Genomic DNA, 21,277 nt, shown 5'->3' with positions numbered 1-21,277 from the left:
TCCAGTGAGTAATGACGGGCCACAGATGTGTACAGTGATGCTGCACCGGGAAGGAGCCTTTGGTCGGCTGGACTCAGAGAGTCAGGTGACTCTGACAGGAACGCCTCTCGTTTTCTCTCTGACCGAGAAAAACGTCATTGTTCGCTGTAAACACGGGGTCACAGTGAACTACGCAGTAGACAGAGTAGTGTTTGAGGGGACCAAAGGTGGTGACTGCCAAGGGGGAGGAATACCACGGGACTTAGTCTATGCCTGGGAGAGGGGACGGGACTTTTTTTTGTTTGATGACGTTTGGTCGGACGATGGAGGTGCTTCGACTGTGGGACAAGCAGACACTGAGACAGTGACTGCTCCTGACATGGACAGGTCAGAGGTAGAACTGACCAGAGGAAGAAGTACATCTGCCCAACTGACGGACCTGACATCTCGTGATAAGACAGATGGTGGGCTGGGAGATGAGACGACTGGAGTAGACACATTGGTGCTGGACGGTAACTGGAGGGTTCACTCGACTGGTGACTGACCCAGTGGTACCCTTTAACGATATAATTAAAGAGGTAGTGGTGAGACACGTGATGGACAAAAGAGAGCAGGATCGTGAGATACAGCTGATAAAGGAGACTGTAACAGAACATGTCGAACGGGAAAGAGTCCTAAGGCAAGCAGCTGAGCACAGAGTGGATGAGCTGGAGAAGGAAGTCTCTGAGCTCAGAGGTCACCTGTCAGCGTGTAAAACCATGAACAAGACCCTGTTGGAAGATATGGACGTGCTCAGAGAGGCCCAAGAGAAGCATCAACAGGAGATTCTCAGGAGAGAGGATCAGCATCGCTACCTGGCAGAGGAGCGAGATAAAGTTCTGCAAGAACTCAGTGGAGTAGTAAAAGGTCTTCTACGGGAAAAGTGGATGGGTGAAGACGTACAGCGGCCGTGCCCGACTGATAGCAAGGCAGAACTGCCAAAGTCCATCTCGGAAAAGGGTCCTGAGGACTGTAAATCTCAGGAAGATGGTGAGCCACGAGCTGCACAAGACAGTCACCCGGTCTTGGCAGATACCTTGAGGGAAGTGTCTGTGGGGAACCCAGAGCCATCTGTCCAGGATGAGAGCAAGTCCATGGCCTTCAAGTGCATGATGGAGGTACCTGAAGACGTGCCAGAAGCGTGTGCCAGCGAAGGTGTGCATGAGACCTTTAAAAAGGCAGTAAAGGCCTATAATGTGAGTTGGGCACCAGAAACAGACCAGTTGGTGATACTGGCCGAAACGGAAGACACAGAGAGAAGGGTGGCTGTCCTGAAGGAGATGCACCTACAATGTCTCCGCACGAAACAGGTGCTCGTGAAGCGTAATAGGAAAGCCGCTCGACGTCTGGAGCTTGCAAGGGAAGCTCAAAGTCGGCTGGGCTTGGTGGAAGACATAATTCCGGTACCCAGAAATCTGGTGGGGAAAGTCGTTGGCAGACTTGGAAAGGTGATGCAGGAGATGGTGAATCGATCCAGTGTGAAGAGAGTGAGGATCCCAACTGCTGGTGAAATCCAAGTCATTGTTGAAGATGACATGGTTCCTGTCATTGTGGTTGGTTCGGTGGAAAGCATTTGGAAGCTTCGCATGCTCCTGGAATATCGGGTAGCGTACCTGAAGGAGATTGAGCAGCTAAGACAGGAACGACTGCAGATGAATGAGCAGATAGAGAATGTCAGGTGGCGTCCACCTCCAACCCAAGGTGTAAGGACCCGAAGGGATCCTCCAAGGAATGAAAGGACAGGTAGTCGAAGGCAAGAACGTCGAGAGTCCGCAAGTGGCTGTTCTAATCTTAGTAACATAGGCACGAGACTCGGTGGTGGACATAGCGACAGAGGGTCAGACTCAGACCAGCCAGTTGGCCCAGCTGGACGTGGGACTCATGACCATGCGAACTGGAAGAGCCAGCCAGTGAGAGAAAGGTCAGGTGACGGAGCGCACTGCAGACAGGTGGAGACTAAAGAGTGTCTGGTCACACTGACGGATGTTGACGGGAAGGCCAAAGCCCAGGGCCAAGATACTGACCGCTGGGGGAGGGTGAGGCCTAACGTAAATATGATGCAGTATGACTACCAAAACAGACGGAGATGGTCCTATCGACTTGTAGGGCAAGGTGACATGGGTGCCAGGTCTCAAGATACCTGGGTGATGTCATGTGTTCAACCCCACAAGTTTGAACAGAGGGGGGAGGTATGTGGTGTAGTGACCACTATGTCAGCTAGGGGGCGCTGTGTGGGTGTCCCAGGACGGGTGTACAGGCACATTCAGTGTGGTAACAGGAGCAGGGTCCTAAATGACCATTATGGGTCTCAAGGTGGGTGGCCTTTGGATGCAGTCTCCAGGGTGTATTGATCAGCAGAGGTACTGCTGATCTTTCTGTTACACTGTATCAGGGAAGCCTGTGTGTGTCTATGTGCAATACAACCTTTAGTGATGTCATAGCCATGTGATCACCTGTGGGTGTGGTTACAGGGCTATGTAATTGAGGTGTTTGGCACATGTGAGAGAGTGTGAGAGAGTCTGTCTGAGTGTGGACAGACTTCCATGTGTCCAGGTGGGACACTACAGAAAGTGTATATGGGGAGGACTACAGCTCCTAGCATGTGCTGAGGCTCTCGGTCCGAGTCTGAAGCCACGGACGTTTTGTTTTCCTTTGCCTGAGCTGAAGGTTACTTTTCAGTGTTACGCTGCCTTGTGGGTTTATGAAGCGAATAAACCTCATGGACTTTGGGAAAACCTGCCTCATAATTGTCTCCTACTGCACTTGAGCGAGTCACATCCCTACTATATATATATCTATATCTATATATATATATATATATATATATATATATATACACTGTGTTCCAAATTATTATGCAAAAAATATTTCCTCATATTTTCTCTAAATTACCTATATGAATTGCAGTCATTGTTATTTTCCAGTCATCTAATATTCTAGTATAATTGCAACGTTTTGAACAAACTGCCTATGAAAACAGTATATTTTTAAAAATAAACAACTCAAAATGCATGTTCCAAATTATTATGCACAGCAGAGTTTTCAACCTTTTTATTTTTATTTTGAACAAAAAAAGGTCAATTGTGAAATTATAAGCATTATCAGCTTATTACAAAATGAAATCAAACAGTTTTCAAGTCAAAACTTTATTCTAGGTGATGTTACATTTGCACATAGGACAACTTGTTCGAAAGAAGCTTCTGAACTCTCTTGTCCATTGAATTTGTCAGTTTTTGGATGATTTGTGCTTCAATTGTTTTGCATGTGGACAGAATAGCCTCCCAGAGCTGTTGCTTAGATGTGAACTGCCTCCCGCCATCATAGACACTCCTTTTGATGATGCTCCAGAGGTTCTCAATGGGGTTGAGGTCAGGGGAAGATGGTGGCCACACCATAAGTTTATCCTCTTTTATGCCCATAGCAGCCAGAGATGCAGATGTGTTATTTGCAGCATGAGACGGTGCATTACCATGCATGAAAATGATCTTGCTGCGGAAAGCACGGTTCTTCCTCTTGAACCATGGCAGGAAGTGCTGTTTTAGAAACTCCACATAGATTATGGAGTTCATCTTTACCCCTTCAGGGATCCTAAAGGGGCCGACAATCTCTCTCCCCATGATTCCAGCCCAAAACATTACGCCACCTCCTCCTTGTTGGTGCCTTAGCCATGTTTTCATGGGGTGTCCATCAACCAGCCATCCTCTACTCCATCCATCTGGACCATCGAGCGCTGCACGGCACTCATCGGTGAACAAAACAGTTTGGAAGTCAGTCTTCATGCATCATTTGGCCCACTGGAGCCGTTTCTGCTTGTGTGCAGTGGATAGAGGTGGTCGACAGGATGGCTTACGCACAGCTGCAAACCTCAGAAGGACCCCGCATCTTGTTGTTTGGGGGACGTTGGAGGCACCAGCAGCTTCAAAAACTTGTCTGCTGCTATGGCAAGGCATTTTTGCAGCTGCTCTTTTAACCTGATGCAATTGCCTGTTGGAAAGAGTCCTCAATTTTTCCTTATGAGCACGCACACGTGTGTGCTGGGAATCCGCTACATACTTCTTGATTGTGTGATGATCACGATGAAGTGTCTTGGCAATGTTGATTGCAGTCATGCCTTGACCTAAATACTCCACAATTTGTTGCTTCTCAGCAGCCGGCACATCCTTTTTCTTACCCATTTTGGCAAAAAAATATAGGCTGCTTAATAATGTGAAACAGCCTTCTTAAGTAGTCTTGCCTTTATTTGGACACACCTGCCAAACTAATTTGCACAGGTATCTGCAATTGCTTTCAGTGATATAAAGAGCCCTGACACACATCACCATCAATGAGTTTAAATGACAAGCAAAAAAATTCTAACCTTATCACTCCTAAACTCTTTTTGCATAATAATTTGGAACACAGTGTATATATACTGTATATAGTGAGGGATCGGCTCTGCAGTAGTCGCAGGTTCAAACATGGGACTTAGTTCGCTGATTCCAACAAGCGTGCTGTTTATTAACCCCTTTCCGACATCTGGCATAATAGTACACCGATGTCGGACTCCCTTCCTTTGATGTGGGCTCTGGCGGTGAGCCCACATCTTTCCCGAGACATGTCAGCTGTTTTGAACAGCTGACATGTGCCCACAATAGCCTCGGGTGGAATTGTGATCCACCCATGGCTATTAGCTAGCTAAATGCTGCTGTCACAATCTGAGAGTGGCATTTAACAAGCACTTCCGACAATCACTATGGAAATACGCATACCGTTGACCTGTGTCATGTAATTGCGGGTCACCGGTGTGTCGACATGACAACTAGAGGTCTCCGGGAGACCTCTATGGTTGTCAGTGCTAGATTCCTGTGAGAGCCACCCAGTGGTCGGCCCTCATAGCATGTCAGCAATTCTACTACATAGAGGCGATCTCACCATCGCCTCTATGTAGCAAACCCGATTGGGTTGTGGCAGCTTCTAGTCTCCTATGGAGACTATTGAAGCATGCCAAAAGTAAAAAAAAAGTGTTTAAAAATATAAAAAAATAAAAAATGTAAGAGTTCAAATCACCTCCCTTTTGCCTCATTCAAAATAAAACAATAAAAATAAAATCAAACATACACATATTCGGTATCGCCGCATTCAGAATTGCCGGATCTATCAATAAAAACAGAATTAACCTGATCGCTGAATGGCATAGTGAGAAAAAAGGGAAAATGCCAGAATTACTTTTTTTGGTCACCGCGACATTGCATTAGAATGCAATAAAATGCAATAACGGGCGATCAAAAGATTGTATCTGCACCAAAATAGTATTAAAAACAGAAGCCTGGCATGCAAAAAAATAAGCCCTCACCCAACCTGAGATCACGAAAAATGGATACACTACAGCCATTGGAAAATGGCGCAATTTTTTAGTTTTTTTTAAGCATAGTTTGGAAAAAATTTTTACCACTTACTGTAGATAAAAAAAGAACCTAGACATGTTTGGCATCTATGAACTCGTAATGACCTGGAAAATCATAATGGCAGGTCAGTTTAAGCATTTAGCGAACCTAGTAAAAAAAAAAAGCCAAACAATAAATAAGTGTGAGATTGCACTTCTTTTGCAATTTCATCGCAACTGGAATTTTTTTCCCGTTTTCTAGTACATGACATAGTAAAACCAATGGTGTATGTTCAAAAGTACCACTCGTCCTGCAAAATATTAGCCCTCACATGACCATATTGATGGAAAAATGAAAAAGTTATGGCTCTGCGAAGGAGGGGAGCGAAAAATGCAAAACCGAAAAAAGCTCCAGGGGTTAAAGGGTTAAAAAGTTCATAAACTGTTAGGGTAAGTCCAGGATCACACTACAGTGTGTGATGCAGGAAACTCGCATGAGTCTCTCGCATCAACACCTGGCACTGCTGTTGGCACTCAGGACCGGAGCCGCGGCTGCATAGAAATATATGCAGCTGCAGCTCCGGTCCAGATTGTCGGCTGCAGCGCCGGGTGTTGATGCGAGAGACTTGTGCAAGTTTCTCGCATCACACACGGTAGTGTGATCCCGGCCTTACAAAGTAAAACAGCCTCTTCCAGGTAAACAAAGTTGTCACTGAAGAAACTAGAAAATAACAAGTCCATATAACACATGGGCTCAGCTGTTTAATTTTGAGTCTTTTCCTCTCAGACTCCAGCAAGGTCTGAGCAGCACATGCAAAGCTTCTTCACCTTGCAAAACACACTGACCAAGTAAGACAGCCCCAGCTGCCTTAAATCAGACCATCCAAGACCTGGATTGGAGGTAAGTGAGCAGCTGATCCCACCCAGCTCTTTCAGCTGCTCCTAAAACTTGGACCGATAATCCTGGCTCATAAAATCACCTCTCAGCACTATACAGCTGGAGCCTACTTCTCCGGGTCCTACATCACTGATGTTTGGCACATGGAGGACACGTACCTCCTTTCCATGACCTGTGCAGCTGCCACTTTACAAAAAGAAAAAAAACTTCCTGGCCTTTCTTGTCCTTCCTCAATCTTGGGGCCTCTACCAGAGGCCTGGGAGTTTGAGGGTTCTGCGCAGAATCTTAGTTGTTCCCAGCATTGCACTTTTCTGGACAGAGAGTTCAGATGTTGCTCCTCGGATCTGTTGTAGCCATTTTCCCACTTTAGGGGTACTGCTTCAAGTGCTCCTATCACCACTGGAATCACTGTTGCCTTCACTTTCCACTTCTTCTCCAGTTCTCCTTTGAGGCTCCAGCTTCTCATATTCTTTCTTTCTGATGTTGCTGTCACCTTTTTAATTTTTTTTTTTTTTTTAAAACAGATATTGCATTTCAAGCGGATTTCTGACAGTTGCTGTTTTGTTACAGCATATGTAGGTTAATTATGGTAATGCTCTTACATAGGCTGGTGAGTGTGTGTGTGTGTGTGTGTGTATATATGTCTTTATTCAACTCTTTTGGTACCGTTTTATTAATGAGGTTATCTGGCTGACACCTGTTCATTACTAAACCTCATGCTTGGTATTATATACAGTATATACACTACCATTCAAAAGTTTAGGGTCACGTAGAAATTTCCTTATTTTTGAAAGCAAAGCACAGTTTTTTCCAATGAAGCCAACATTAAATGTTTCAGAAACACATTCTATACATTATTAATGTGGTAAATGACTATTCTAGCTGCAAACATCTGGTTTGTAATTCAATAACTTCATAGGTGTATAGAGGCCCATTTCCAACAACCATCACTCCAGTGTTATTAGTGTTTGCTAACTGTGTAAGAAGGCTAATGGATGGTTAGAATAACCTTGAAAACCTATGTGCAAGTATGTTAGCACAGCTGAAAACAGTTTGGCTGATTAGGAAGCTATAAACCTGACCTTCCTTTGAGCTAGTTGAGAATCTGGAACATTAAATTTGTTGGTTCCATTAAACTCTCAAAATGGCCAGAAAAAAAAGAACTTTCATGTGAAACTCGACAGTCTATTATTGTTCTTAGAAATGAAGGCTATTTCATGCAAAAAAATTGCCAAGAAGCTGAAGATTTCGTACAACAGTGTGTACTACTCCCTCCAGAGGGGAGCACAAACAAGCTCTAACCAGAGTAGAAAGAGAAGTGGGAGGCCCCGCTGCACATATGAGCAACAAGACCAGTACATTAGAGTCTGTAGTTTGAGAAATTGACACCTCACAGGTCCTCAACTGGCAGCTTCATTAAATAGCACATGTGAAATGCCAGTGTCAATATCTACAGTGAAGAGGCGACTTTTGGATGCTGGCCTTCAGGGCAGAGTGGCAAAGAAAAAGCCATATCTGAGATTGGCTAATAAAAGGAAAAGATTAATAAGGGCAAAAGAACGCAGACATTGGACACAGGAAGATTGGTAAAAAGTGTTATGGACAGACGAATCCAAGTTTGAGGTTTGGATCACACAGAAGAACATTTATGAGGTGCAGAACAACTGAAAAGATGCTGGAAGAGTGCCTGACGCCATCTGTCAAGCATGGTGGAGGTAATGTGAAGGTCAGGGGTTGCTTTGGTGCTGGTAAAGTGGGAGATTTGTATAAGGTTAAAGGGATTTTTGAATAAGGATGGCTATCACTCCATTTTGCAATGCCATGCCATACCCTGTGGACAGTGCTTGATTGGAGCCAATTTCACCCTACAACAGGACAATGATGCAAAGCACACCTCCAAATTATGCAAGAACTATTTAGGGAAGAAGCAGGCAGCTGGTATTCTCTCTGTAATGGAGTGGCCAGCACAGTCAACAGATCTCAACCCTATTGAGCTGTTGTGGGAGCAGCTTGACCGTATGATACGCAAAAAGTGCCCATCAAGCCAAACAAACTTGTGGGAGGGGCTTCTGGAAGCATGGGGTGAAATTTCTCCAGTTTACCTCAGCAAATTAACTGCTTGATTGCCAAAGGTCTGCAATGCTGTAATCGCTGCAAAGGGAGCATTCTTTGACAAAAGCAAAAGTTTGAAGGACAGAATTATTATTTCAAATAAAAATCTTTTTTTCAAACCTTGTCAATATCTGGACTAGATTTTAAATCAACTTGGCAACTCATTTGATTAATAAAAGTATGAGTTTTCATGGAAAATACAAAATTGTCTGGGTGACCCCAAACTTTTGAACCGTAGTATATATATATAAAAAAATGTCCTTCTCACCCCCACTGGGGATGGTCTTTTTTGTCCTTCCTCATTCTCGGGTCCTCTACCAGAGACCTGGGAGTTTGAGGGTTCTGCGCGGCATCTTAGTTGTTCCCAGTATTGCGCAATTCTGGACAGAGAGCTCAGATGTTGCTCCTGGGATCTGTTGTAGCCGTTCTTCCAACTTAGGGGTCACTGCTCCAAGTGCTCCTATCACCACTGGAATCACTGCTGCCTTTACCTTCCACATCTTCTCCAGTTCTCCTTTGAGGCCCTGGTATTTCTCCAGCTTCTCATAATCCTTCTTTCTGATGTTACTGTCACTTGGCACTGCCACATCTATTATCATTGCTGTCTTGTGATGCTTGTCTCATTCATTGCTGTCTTGTGATGCTTGTCTACTATCACAGTGTCTGGTTCATTAGCCAACACCTGCTTATCCATCTGGATCTTGAAGTTCCACAGGCTTTTAGCCCTTTCATTTTCCACCACTTTCTCTGGGGTCTCCCACCTGGACTTAGGGGGACTTAGCCTATATGCTGGGCAGATGTTCCAGTATACAATTCCTGTTTGGTTGTGACGTTCGGTATATGCTGTTCCTGCTTGTATTTTGCATCCTGCCACTATGTGTTTATCTGTTTCTGAGGTTTCTTTGTATAGTCTGCACCTTGGGTCTTGTCTTGTGTGGTATATTCATTCTTCTATGGAACTGGTCCTTAGTGCCGCTATAGTTGGTGCCTCAGTGCTGTCTCAGAGTCCAGCTTTCTCTAGCCACTGGTAGGATTTCTCCATGTAAGCCACCTCCATTATCTGTTGATGGCACATCCCATGCAGTGGCTTGTCTTGCCATTGCACTTCATGTTCCCTTCCTTCCAGTTCCATTTTTTGTTGCTGCCTTAGGCTTTCTCTAAGCATCTCATCTTTTGGTACCATTTTTCTTATGTATTCCTGGATACTCCTTGTTTCATCCGTGATGGTGGTTGGGGTGCTTATCAAGCCTCCACCACCCTCCTTTGTGTTGGTATACAATCTTTGGGTAATAGACTTTGAATTGAGACCTCCATGCATTGTGAGGAGCTTTCATGTCTTCATATCTGCAGCTTCCATCTCTTCTTGTCATGATATGTGACTGGCCCTGGGTGACGCGACCCGATGATTGGTTGGTCACCAAAACAACTGGACAAACAAGGGAACACCGGGGACACAATTACAATGATGGGCCCTGCTATAGGGAATGGGGAAAGGGACACCTCCTGCACTCTCCTAAGGATGTGCCCTGATCTCCCTGACATCCCTATACAGGTTCTTTCAACCTGTCGCTGAGCAGGATACCTAAGCCCTCACTTGCCCTGCACTTATCCCTCAATAGGGAATTGGTAAGTGTGGACACTGGTCCCACCGCTGCACTAATATAACACCAAGGAAAGATAACAGACAAGGTAAGACCAACAACACTTAGCTTTCTCTGCTGACAATGCACCATGCAGCAGAGTAAGGCACCAGATCAGCATTCAGCTGAAGCACCACTGCTCTCAGCCAGCTCCTGTCTGTTAGAATCTGCTCAGTTTGTGACTATCCACCATTTTCTTGTAGTGTTTTGGCTGCTGGACTTTTTCCCCTGGTGCTGGATTTGCCTTTGGTCAGGTGATTGCATCACCCTTTATTAATCTGCACCTGTCTCTCATTCCTTGCTGGACAACAGTGTTAATCCACTGGAAGTCTGGCTTGTAGCCTTGCTTTGCTCTCTGTGTGTTTAATTAGTGCAGTTCTGGGACCTCTGGTTCCACGAGCCTCAGTTTCTGTTTTCCATTTGCTTCTAAAGCCTTCTTTGTGTTTTCTGTTAGGAGGTGACCCGTTTTTGTACCCAGCCCTTATATCTTTCAGGGACCCCTTCCCCCTATGTATAGGTCTTTGCTTGAGATTAGCCTAGAATCGTCGGTGGGTCTATTCACAAGGAATCGGTCGCCCACTCCATCATAAGGTACCAGCCTAGCTGCAGTGCAGGGTCAGTTTCCCCCTCCTAGCCTAGTCCTGTGCTGCAGAACCGTAACAGTTTATCCAGCCCCAAGTTGGTCCCAGTAAATGGTCAGAACTTGCAGCCCCATGAGGAAGCCCTCGCGAAACACGCATTGGGGCTGCATGTTCTGACCATTTACTGGGACCAACTTGGGTGAGATTCTATTTTGTGCTGGGTTTGTTCTTTTGGCAACTTTTAGGATTTTTATGGGGCCATATCTATGGTGATATAATTACATTGGAGCTGACAATACCCATATCTATTTTTGTGAGTGCCCAGCACTATGATAGTGTTATAATAGGTATATATATGGATTATATTGTTATGAAAGTTCTATAATCTCTGAATTCCAGGTCCATATAATTCTGTGAATGTGTAAGATCTATGGTCATGTGTCCTTCACTTTGGAATTTTTATGTAATAATTTTTTTATTTTTATATTTTTGGATTGTGTCTATTGTCATGAAATAAAATTAATATTTTATATGGGTATTTGTACTCCTTTGTCTTCAGTTTGCATAGTTCTATTTGGAGTACACCTTTTTAGTGGTGAATTTTATTGATTTAACCCCTCTTTTCTGGATTTCTTTTCATAGCTTCTGCTGATTATGAAGCTCCTGCTTCCATTGCTGCTGCTCCTGCTGCTGCTGCTGATACTGCAGCTGCTGCTGGTGCTGCTCTTGCTGCCATTGCTGAGTGAGGACCAACTGCTTCAAAAGCTTTGTCCATCTTGTCGTCAGGCTTGGGCTGCAGCATTGCATGCCTAATCACTGACATTCATCATGCTTTGGGGTATGCCTCAGATCACACTGTCCACATTATCCAACCATATGTAGTGCAGTGGGTCTTGTGCAATGTGACAGACAGGCAGTGACCCAGCAAAATTCAAAGTAAACATAGTTTAATGTCCAAACTCACAACATAAACAGAATACAGTATCCTTGGATCACAGCCAGAGAACAATAGTCCATAACCAGGACCAGTTGCCATGAGTGATTGCACCGCAGTGTACGCTGAGGGGTGCCATTCCTATTGGCTCTGCTTGTCTCTGTGTTGCTTTACATAGGTTGGTTCTACAGAGCCTTCTGCTCTGCATGCTTGCAAAACCAAAACGGACACACCCAACCCTCTGCTTCAGGGTTTTTTACAAGAACCCTGTGGAAAACCCAGCCGGGAATGAAGCGGACTGCCCAACTACCATCCTGTAGTCTGTTTCAAAAATAAAAGCCCAGAGCAGGTTTTCTTAAATCTGCCTTTGACAAATAGCTTGCCCAAGGACAATCATTCACTTTTATTCTGCATTGCAATCACAGCTAGGCCTGTGACTGCAATGCACTCCCACGGCCTGCATATGCTTCTTTGTGCATCCTGCATGACACATGGGGACCCTCGCATATAACACCAGTCACTGCCTAACAGTCTGCATAATTGTCCTGCCAAAATGAGTGCTTTATGCTGGCTGGCAATCATACCCAGAGAGTCAGGATTAGAATATCCAAAGCATGAGTTCCGGGGAAAGAGGTGCCCTCCAGAATTATTCCTGCCTCATTAGCATTTTCAGAACCTTATTAAAACAGCTCATTAAAACAGATCCTATCAGCTGACCAAGTGTTAGTTCATATACAGTGTTAACAAGCCATAATGTCAGTCAAAAGCAGAGATATTTTTTCAAGGGATAGTTCACACTCAGCATTAAAACACCATAGGAAATTTTATAAAAGATCATCTCTCTAAATGTCCTCACCACTTTAAATTATCCCTGTGACCTAAGACTCTAGTCTTAGTGTTCAGAATTGGCATTAATTTCTTCAACTACAGAGACTATAGGTGTCAGGTAGACTCAAAGTCAGATCCTTGCATTCTATGGTTGGAAAATAATTCAGTGTATTGTTTCCAGGTCTCTCCTCTCAAAGGTGTTGTCTCACTAGACCAGGGTTCCCCAACTCCAGTCCTCAAGAGCCACCAACAGTTCATGTTTTCAGGATTTCCTTAGTAAGGCCCAGGTGATAATTGCAGTACCTGCACAGGCAATAATTCCATCACCTGGGCAATACTAATGAAATCCTGAAAATGACCTGTTGGTGGCTCTTGAGGACTGGAGTTGGGGAACACTGCACTAGAGAGTGTATCAAATTAACTATGATAAGAAAACATACTGCATAGGTCTGTATAAACAGGTTCCACTTCTACCTTATTTGCTAAAATTACGAAAACAGATGAAAACAGCATGCCAATATAAGTGTCTGGTGTGATTGTTATTCTGACTAACTGGTTTCGCCAAAACAAGCATTCTCAAGGGCTATACTGATATTCTCCTATGCAGTGTCTTTTTACCATACTTAATTGAATATATTCGCTGAGATTCCAATTAAATGACACCCGTGAAAGCAACAAATAACAACACTGAAGCATGGCTATGGCTTATGTATTGGAAGCTACTTGTTAATGCTAAAACTGGAGTAATTGACCTAGGCTATTTGGACTGTGATCCAAGGATAACTTTCCCTGGAAACCAGGGGAAGAGTCTTGAGGAGATCATTTGCATATTCCCAGTGCCTTCTGGGATAAGTGAAGAGTCTCCGCGAGCTCAACGATCACTGGGTTTTGGCCGTTGCAGCTGAAAAGAGGAAATCGGAAAAACCGCGCGCCTATCGGCGAGCGAATTTGGGCTCATCTTTCATCGTTTTTAAGAAATCTCAAGATGGAAGAGGCCAGGAGCCATTTGGTGAGCTGCATTTCTTGCTACATGTTCACAGACTTACCAGTGGAAAAGCCAAACTTCACATGCCACAAATGCAAGCTTGTGTCCCTGTTGGAGGAAAAGTTGCAAAATCTCGAAGAGAGGTTAGCTACGTTGAAGATCATTAAGGAAGGTGAAGAGTTCTTGGACAGAGCAGAATTATCTCTTCATGTTACAGAAAGAGAAGAAATTCGAAGTGCACCTGAAGAAACAGAGGAATGGAGACATGTGACCCAGAGAAGCAGGAGGATCAGGAGGCAGTCAGCACCCATACTGCTCAGAAACCAGTACCAGGCTCTCACGCAGGAAAACAATGAAGAAATACATCAGGATAAGACTTTGCCAACAAGCAGCAACCTTGTACGCCTTCAGAGTCCTCCTGGATGGAGAAAGAAAAATGTTGTGAAGAAGAAACGGAGAGTGGTGGTCATGGGGGATTCCCTGTTGAGAGGAACTGAGGCCGCTATTTGCAGACCGGATATAACTTCAAGAGAAATGTGTTGTCTTCCAGGTGCAAAAATTAAAGATGTGTCTGACAGGATATCAGGACTCTTCAGACCTACAGATGACTACCCATTCCTGCTACTACATGTGGGGACAAATGACACTGCAAGAAACGACCTGGAAACCATCTGCAGAGACTTTGAAAACTTAGGCAAGAAAGTGAAAGAACTGGGAGCGCAGGTGGTCTTCTCTTCCATCCTCCCAGTGGATGGCCATGGAACAAGGAGGTGGAATAAGATTCTGCAGGTGAACAACTGGCTACGTCGATGGTGCCGTCAGCAACGATTTGGATTTCTGGATCACGGAGTGAACTACTTATACGATGGACTACTTGCTAGAGATGGGGTGCACCTTACGAAGACTGGTAAGCATGTATTTGGAAGTCGCCTTGCTACACTTGTAAGGAGAGCTTTAAACTAGAACAACATGGGAAGGGAAGCAAAAGACCAGAAAAAGCCATACACCTGACAAATGCTATTGAGAACTCTGCTATTAGAAGTGGAAAGGAAGAACAAAGACGAAAGAATCTAATTAATAAAAATATTGGAGAAAGAGAAACCAATCACAAACTAAAATGTTTCTATACTAATGCACAAAGCATGGGCAACAAACAAGGAGAATTGGAACTACTAACACAGGAAAAGAAATATGATGTCATTGGAATCACTGAAACTTGGTGGGACAATACACATGATTGGAATACAAGACTAGAAGGATACAACTTATTTGCAAGACACAGACTTGATAAACGAGGAGGGGGTGTCGCATTGTATGTTAGAAACGCGTATATCTGCACAGAGATTGAAGCTTCAGAGACTGGGAGTTCTGTGGAAACTGTTTGGGTAAGAATACAAGGACAGAACAATGGAAAGGACACCATTGTAGGCATTTACTACAGGCCGCCTGTGCAAGCTGAAGCTATGGATGAACTCTTTATGCATCAAATGGCCAAGTTCTCCAAAAAATATGACATAGTTGTCATGGGAGATTTCAACTATCCAGACATTTGTTGGGAATCTCTCTCAGGCAAAACTAACAGGTCAAGGAAATTCTTATCCTCTCTTGCTGACAACTTTATCTTCCAAAAGGTAAGGGAGAAAACAAGGGGAACTGCTACCTTGGATCTAATCCTTATAAACAGGGAGGAAATGGTTGAGGAGGTAAAAGTGGCTGGGACCCTAGGAGGTAGCGACCATGCTATTTTAGAATTTTGGATAACTAGAGGCGGAAGACCTGTGAAGACTCGGACGTCAAGGTTAGATTTCAGAAAGGCAGATTTTAAGGGATTCAGAAAGAGAATTGGAGGGATCCAATGGCTGGATATCCTTAAAGACAAAAATGTCCAGGAAGGATGGGAAATCTTGAAAAATGAAATTCTCAAAGCACAGTTGTTAACAATTCCGAAAAGAGGGAAGAATAGGAAGTAGTTAAGGAAACCAGGATGGATGAACACAGAACTTAAGCACATGCTAAAAAGGAAGAAAAAAATGTTTATAAAATGGAAAGAGGGAGGCATATCTAAAGAAGAATATAATGCTGTCTGCAGAACCTGCAGGGCACAAATCAGATTAGCTAAAGCTGAAAATGAATTGAGGCTTGCAAGAGATGTCAAAAGCAATAATAAAGGATTTTGGGGATATGTCAAAAGTAAAAGAAAAGTCAAAGATGCTATAGGATTTTTACAGGATGAAAATGATGAAATGGTAAGACAGGATGTTGAGAAGGCTGAACTTTTAAATTCCTATTTTGCATCTGTTTTCTTTCAGAAACGAAATGTAACATCAACTGTTATTCGCTGTCCTATTAAGGGAATAGAAGAATCCAGGATATCTATAAACAGAAAGATAGTGAGGAAACACTTAGCTAGCCTAAATGAATTCAAGTCTCCAGGTCCAGATGAATTACACCCCAGAGTACTGAAGGAGATAGCAGAAGAAATTTTTGAACCCCTCTCTATAATCTTTGAAAATTCTTGGAGAACAGGAGAAGTGCCAGAAGACTGGAGAAGAGCAAATGTTGTTCCTATCTTCAAAAAGGGAAGAAGGTGGACCCAGGCAACTATAGGCCGGTGAGTCTGACTTCTATACCAGGAAAGATCTTTGAACAAATTATTAAACAACATGTATGTCAATACCTGGATAAGAATGAAGTGATTAAACTGAGTCAGCATGGGTTTGTAACTAATAAGTCATGTCAGACTAACTTAATTTCCTTCTATGACGGTATCACTGATTGGGTGGATCAAGGAAATGCTGTAGCTATAGTATATCTTGACTTCAGCAAAGCATTTGACAAAGTCTCTCATACAATCCTTATTGAAAAAATGATTAAGTATGGAATGGACAAGGCAACTGTTAGGTGGATTCATAACTGGCTTAGTGATCGGACCCAAAGAGTGGTCGTAAATGGCTGCACATCCAGTTGGAAGAATGTCTCAAGTGGGGTACCACAGGGCTCTGTCCTGGGCCCTGTATTGTTCAACATCTTTATCAACGATTTAGATGAAGGAATTGAGGGTAAACTGATTAAATTTGCTGATGACACAAAGCTAGGAGGGATAGCTAATACTAGAGAAGAGAGAGAGAGGATTCAAAAAGATTTAAATAAACTGGAGAAGTGGGCAGCAACTAACAGAATGGTTTTTAACAGGGAGAAATGCAAAGTACTACATCTGGGCAATAAAAATGGAAAAAGCATATATAGAATGGGAGGAATAGGGCTAAGTGACAGCACATGTGAAAAAGACTTGGGTATACTAATAGATCACAGACTGAATATGAGTCAACAGTGTGATGCAGCAGCAAAAAAGGCAAATGCAATTCTAGGATGTATTAACAGAAGCATACAGTCTAGATCACGTGAAGTCATTATTTCCCTCTACTCCTCTTTGGTCAGACCTCATCTGGAATATTGTGTCCAGTTTTGGGCACCACATTTTAAAAAAGACATCAACAAACTGGAGCAAGTTCAGAAAAGAGCGACCAGAATGGTGACCGGTCTGCAAACCCTGTCTTATGAGGAAAGGTTGCAGGATTTGGGAATGTTTAGTTTGCAAAAGAGAAGGCTGAGAGGAGACTTAATAGCTGTCTACAAATATCTAAAGGGCTGTCACATTGTAGAAGGATCAACTTTATTCTCATTTGCACAAGGAAAGACTAGAAGCAATGGGATGAAACTGAATGGGAGGAGACACAGATTAGATATTAGAAAAAACTTTTTGACAGTTAGAGTGATCAATGAGTGGAACAGGCTGCCACGAGAAGTGGTGAGTTCTCCTTCAATGGAAGTCTTCAAACAGAGGCTGGACAGACATCTGACTGGGATGATTTAGCGAATCCTGCTTTGAGCAGGGGGTTGGACCAGATGGCCCAGGAGGTCCCTTCCAACTCTACGATTCTATGATTCTATGATTCTTTCAGAGAGATCATCTTCTTTTTTACTGGTTTTATAATGTTTTAATTCAGAGCCTGAATTAGCATTTGGGAGAGTATCTCTGCTTATAACACCACAGCTTTTTAATACTGCTCTGTTGCTCTACTAATGGCATTTGTTTTAAAAAGCTCCAAGTAGTTTTTCTATTTTGAGTTTTAAATTTATAGTGATCATATTACAGAAGGTTTGATAGATATATTGAAAGTTGATAAGACCAACTGCATATCACTTTATATCAATAGTAAAATAAATGACTATTCTCCGAAGATTGCAGCATTAGTAATCAATGTAAAGCACCTTCTAGGATTTAAGAAATTTTCATTTATACAGTAGCAGTTGGGGACTATCAGAGGATTTCATAGGTTCCCTTTAACACATTTCCTTTGTATTATATAACATGATGTTTAAAGATCAAACTCAATAGTGAAGGATGTTATATTTTTGGTTTTAGTATGCAATTACATACAGACAAAATCTTACCGGATCTTTGGCGGTAGCAGTTGTAAAATTATCCATCCAACTTTGATAATCTATCTTTACTCCAACAACTGAAAAAAAAAATACATAACATTCTTGATGTTTAGTGACTATTATTTTAAGAGCGACCTACCACATAATTATTCTGGGAAAGCGTGACAGCATTTTGCAGTTTTTCACTTTTTTTGTGAACAATGTACTCTTTAATTGTCAAAAAAACGTATATACAAAAAGGGTTTGTGCATCTTTTTCTAGCTGTGAAAACCAATTATTAACTGTAACCCACCCAGTAGGATTCTAGTGTGAAGATGTGTCCAATAAATAGCTGTGGTTGGACACATACTGATAGGCCACATTCTCAAGAGCTCAAAAAGCATGGTCATAAATATTCTAGAAGAAAAAATGTACAGTTTTTTTAATGCCTGAATGAATGGTCAATGTGCTTTTCAAGAAGTGCAAAGGGGATAAGGTGGCTTAATAAAAAACTTCTGTATTTTATTAATGTTGGTCTTTTATATTTTCTCAGATACTTACTTATGTCTTGCTACAACTGTATTTTGCAATATTTAAGAGCACAGTACACTAACTGTCACCATTCAATTCAATCCCTGTACTATTTCTCAGTCTCACTAGCACAAATGGATTATAAGGCGTGCACAAATGGCCATGGCCTTCAAAATGTGAGGGGCAGATGACGTTTGCATTAACCCGTCTCATACTCTGGGAGCCAGAATTTTCTTGTTATGTTCCAGAAAGTCATTATTTGTAAGGGTAGTTTAAATCCATCTCTGCTCAGAGACTGCTAATTGCTCAGGAAAGTTGTCATTCCCTGATGGTCTTCCAGCAATATTCAACAGCTAACTTATAGAGATTTATGTATGCAGCTTATTCAGACCCTGATGAAGTCACTTGGTTGGCCATATAGATTTTTTCTATGTTATATCTTAGATTATCATCATTTAATTATAAAACAGCAACTTATCATACATGGTTGAATATCGTATAATAAAGAGGCAAGATCCAATCTTTGCTGTTTAACCAATTAAGTGGTGCGATTCCAATGAGGAGGCCACTCCAGTGCTCATCGGCCAAACCTACGACTCACAACACAATAGCGAGATGCCGAATATTTGCCATGGCAGCTAGGGGCCTGCTGAAGCTCCCATTACCTCCACACTGGTGCTCCTATGAGGTCTAGCCTATGGCTGGGCTTGATAGGAAATCGTTATTTGTACTACTTACTGAAACACTGATAAATTGTAGTACATCGTACAAATGGCCAAATGAACACAGATTCAAAAGACAGAAATATAAATTTAAAAAAGTAAAAATATATATATTCAATTAAAACATAAAAGTTTGAATAACCCCTTTTTCCCCATCCCCTACGACATAACAAGAATTCAAGCTGTTTTTCGACAGAAAAATAGAAAAGTTATAGGTGTCAAAAAATGATGCAATGATCAAATTTTATTTTTACAAAATTCAGAATTTTTAAGAAAAAAAATCAATATCGTTAAGTATCGTTATATTGCTTCAGTGTATTTTTAATTGCACAATGATAACTGTAAAACTAAATCAAAAAGACATTGCTGGAGTTGCCTTTGTTTCATCATTTCGCCTCACTTAGAATTTGTTACCACTTTTCTCTATAGTATTTGGTAAAATGAATGGTGTCATTTTAAACTACAACTCGTCTTGCAAAAACAAAACAAGTCTCACATAGTTATGGCATTGGAAAACAAAAATAAAAAGTCATGGCTCTTGGAAGAAGAGAAGGAAAAATTAAAGTGCAAAATAAAAACGGGTTTAACCCCTTACGGACTGCGCCACTTTGTAGGTTAATGACCAAGCCTCATTTTTTTTTTAAATCTGACCACTGTCACTTTATAAGGTAATAACTCTGGAACACTTCAACAGATTATGAGAATGTTTTTTAGTAACATATTGTACCTCATGACAGTGGTAAAATTTGCTTGATATGAATTGCACTTATTTAGGAAAATATTGAAATTTTAAAAAAATTTAGAAAATTCCACAATTGATATGCCCTTTAACCAGAGAGTTATGTCAGACAAAATAGTTAATAAATATTTCCCATATGAATATTTTAGAAAAGCATAATTTTTAAAACTTTTTTTTGTTAGGAAGTTGATCAGCAAATTCTCATTTTTACAACAAAATTAACAAAAAAAATTTTTTAAGGACCACATCACATTTGAAGTGACTTTTGAGGGCCTTTATAACAGAAAATACCCAAAAGTAACACCATTTAAAAAACTGCACCCCTCAAGGTGCTCAAAACCCACATTCAAGAAGTTTATTAACCCTTTAGGTGCTTCACAGGAATTAACGGAATGTGGAAGGAAAAAAATGAATATTTAACTTTTTTACACAAAAATTTTAATTTAGCCTCAATTTTTTTATTTTCACAAGGGTAAGGCTGGGGTCAGACCCAACGTATAAAAATACGGACCGTATTTTATGGTCATAATACGCAGAAATGTTCCCTGAACAGTGATCCGTATGTCATCCTTTGTCAAGGCATGGCTCCATTTTTTGTGCATGTAAGCATCCATATGACATCCATATGCTGAGATTTTCTCGCAGACTTGCAAAATGGACATATAATGGAGCCCAACGACAGGGCTCTTTGAATGAGAAGGTGTGTCCAAACTTTTGGTCTGTACTGTATATATTTATATTTCATAGAGTTCTACATGGCAGAATAGCCACTAAACCAATTGCCAGCTTCGGTAAAATCATTCCAAAACCTGACATGAAATGACACATGGTTTACATACAGTAAACCATTTCATTTAATTTACTTTTTTATATTTCTTTGACTAATCATTAGATTAGGGTTTGGTTTATGTGTAAAATTTGGGACATCTAAGTGTTAAATAAAGGGGTTAATTAATTGGAAAAAAATGCGTGGGCTCCCACGGTAAATGCACAACCAGAGAGGGAAAGCCAGTGAGTGAGGGCAGGTATTAATAGCCTTGAGAGGGACCATTGTTTTTGTCCCCCGGCTACAAAAATCTGCCTCAGACACCCCAAAAAAGGAGTAACTATAAGATGCACCTTTTCTGGCACTAAGCCTCTTTTTTCTCATTTCTCTGTAGGGGTGGCTAATGGGTTAATATTAATGGGTTAATGTCACCTTGCTATTGGAAGGTGACATTAAGCCGATTAATAATGGAGAGTTGTCAATAAGACACCTATCCATTATTAACCCTAGACTATTAAAGGGTTAAAAAAAACACAGACATTAATTAAAAATTCATTTAATGAAATAAAGACACAGTTTTATTCCTCTGCTAATTCATAAATAAACCATAGACCTGTAAAAAAATAAAACAAAAAAAACAACAACATACTTACCTCTCCGCTGGTCAGTCAGGTCTCCCGCTGCAATCCCTTAGAAGAGGTTAAGTGGTTTACAACGGGACCGGTGCTAATGCGAC

At 41.9% G+C, this 21,277-nt stretch overlaps 1 protein-coding gene across 4 annotated transcripts in view; it reads right to left on the bottom strand.

Annotated features, from left to right (window-relative positions):
- CACNA2D1 (calcium voltage-gated channel auxiliary subunit alpha2delta 1) overlaps positions 1-21,277 on the bottom strand; it is a 1,206,813-nt gene that overhangs the window by 60,476 nt on the left and 1,125,060 nt on the right. For all 4 annotated transcript variants that reach the window (XM_073551318.1, XM_073551320.1, XM_073551319.1 and 1 more), the window contains one exon: positions 17,814-17,881. In XM_073551318.1, the coding sequence (XP_073407419.1) occupies positions 17,814-17,881 (68 nt within the window). The remainder of the gene's footprint in view (positions 1-17,813; positions 17,882-21,277) is intronic.

Source organism: Dendrobates tinctorius, unplaced genomic scaffold, assembly GCF_039654945.1.
Source record: "Dendrobates tinctorius isolate UK_male_01 unplaced genomic scaffold, ASM3965494v1 ptg000174l, whole genome shotgun sequence".
Classification (NCBI taxonomy): domain Eukaryota; kingdom Metazoa; phylum Chordata; class Amphibia; order Anura; family Dendrobatidae; genus Dendrobates; species Dendrobates tinctorius.
Note: the sequence above shows the minus strand (reverse complement) of the source record. Positions and strands in the feature narration are given on the sequence as shown.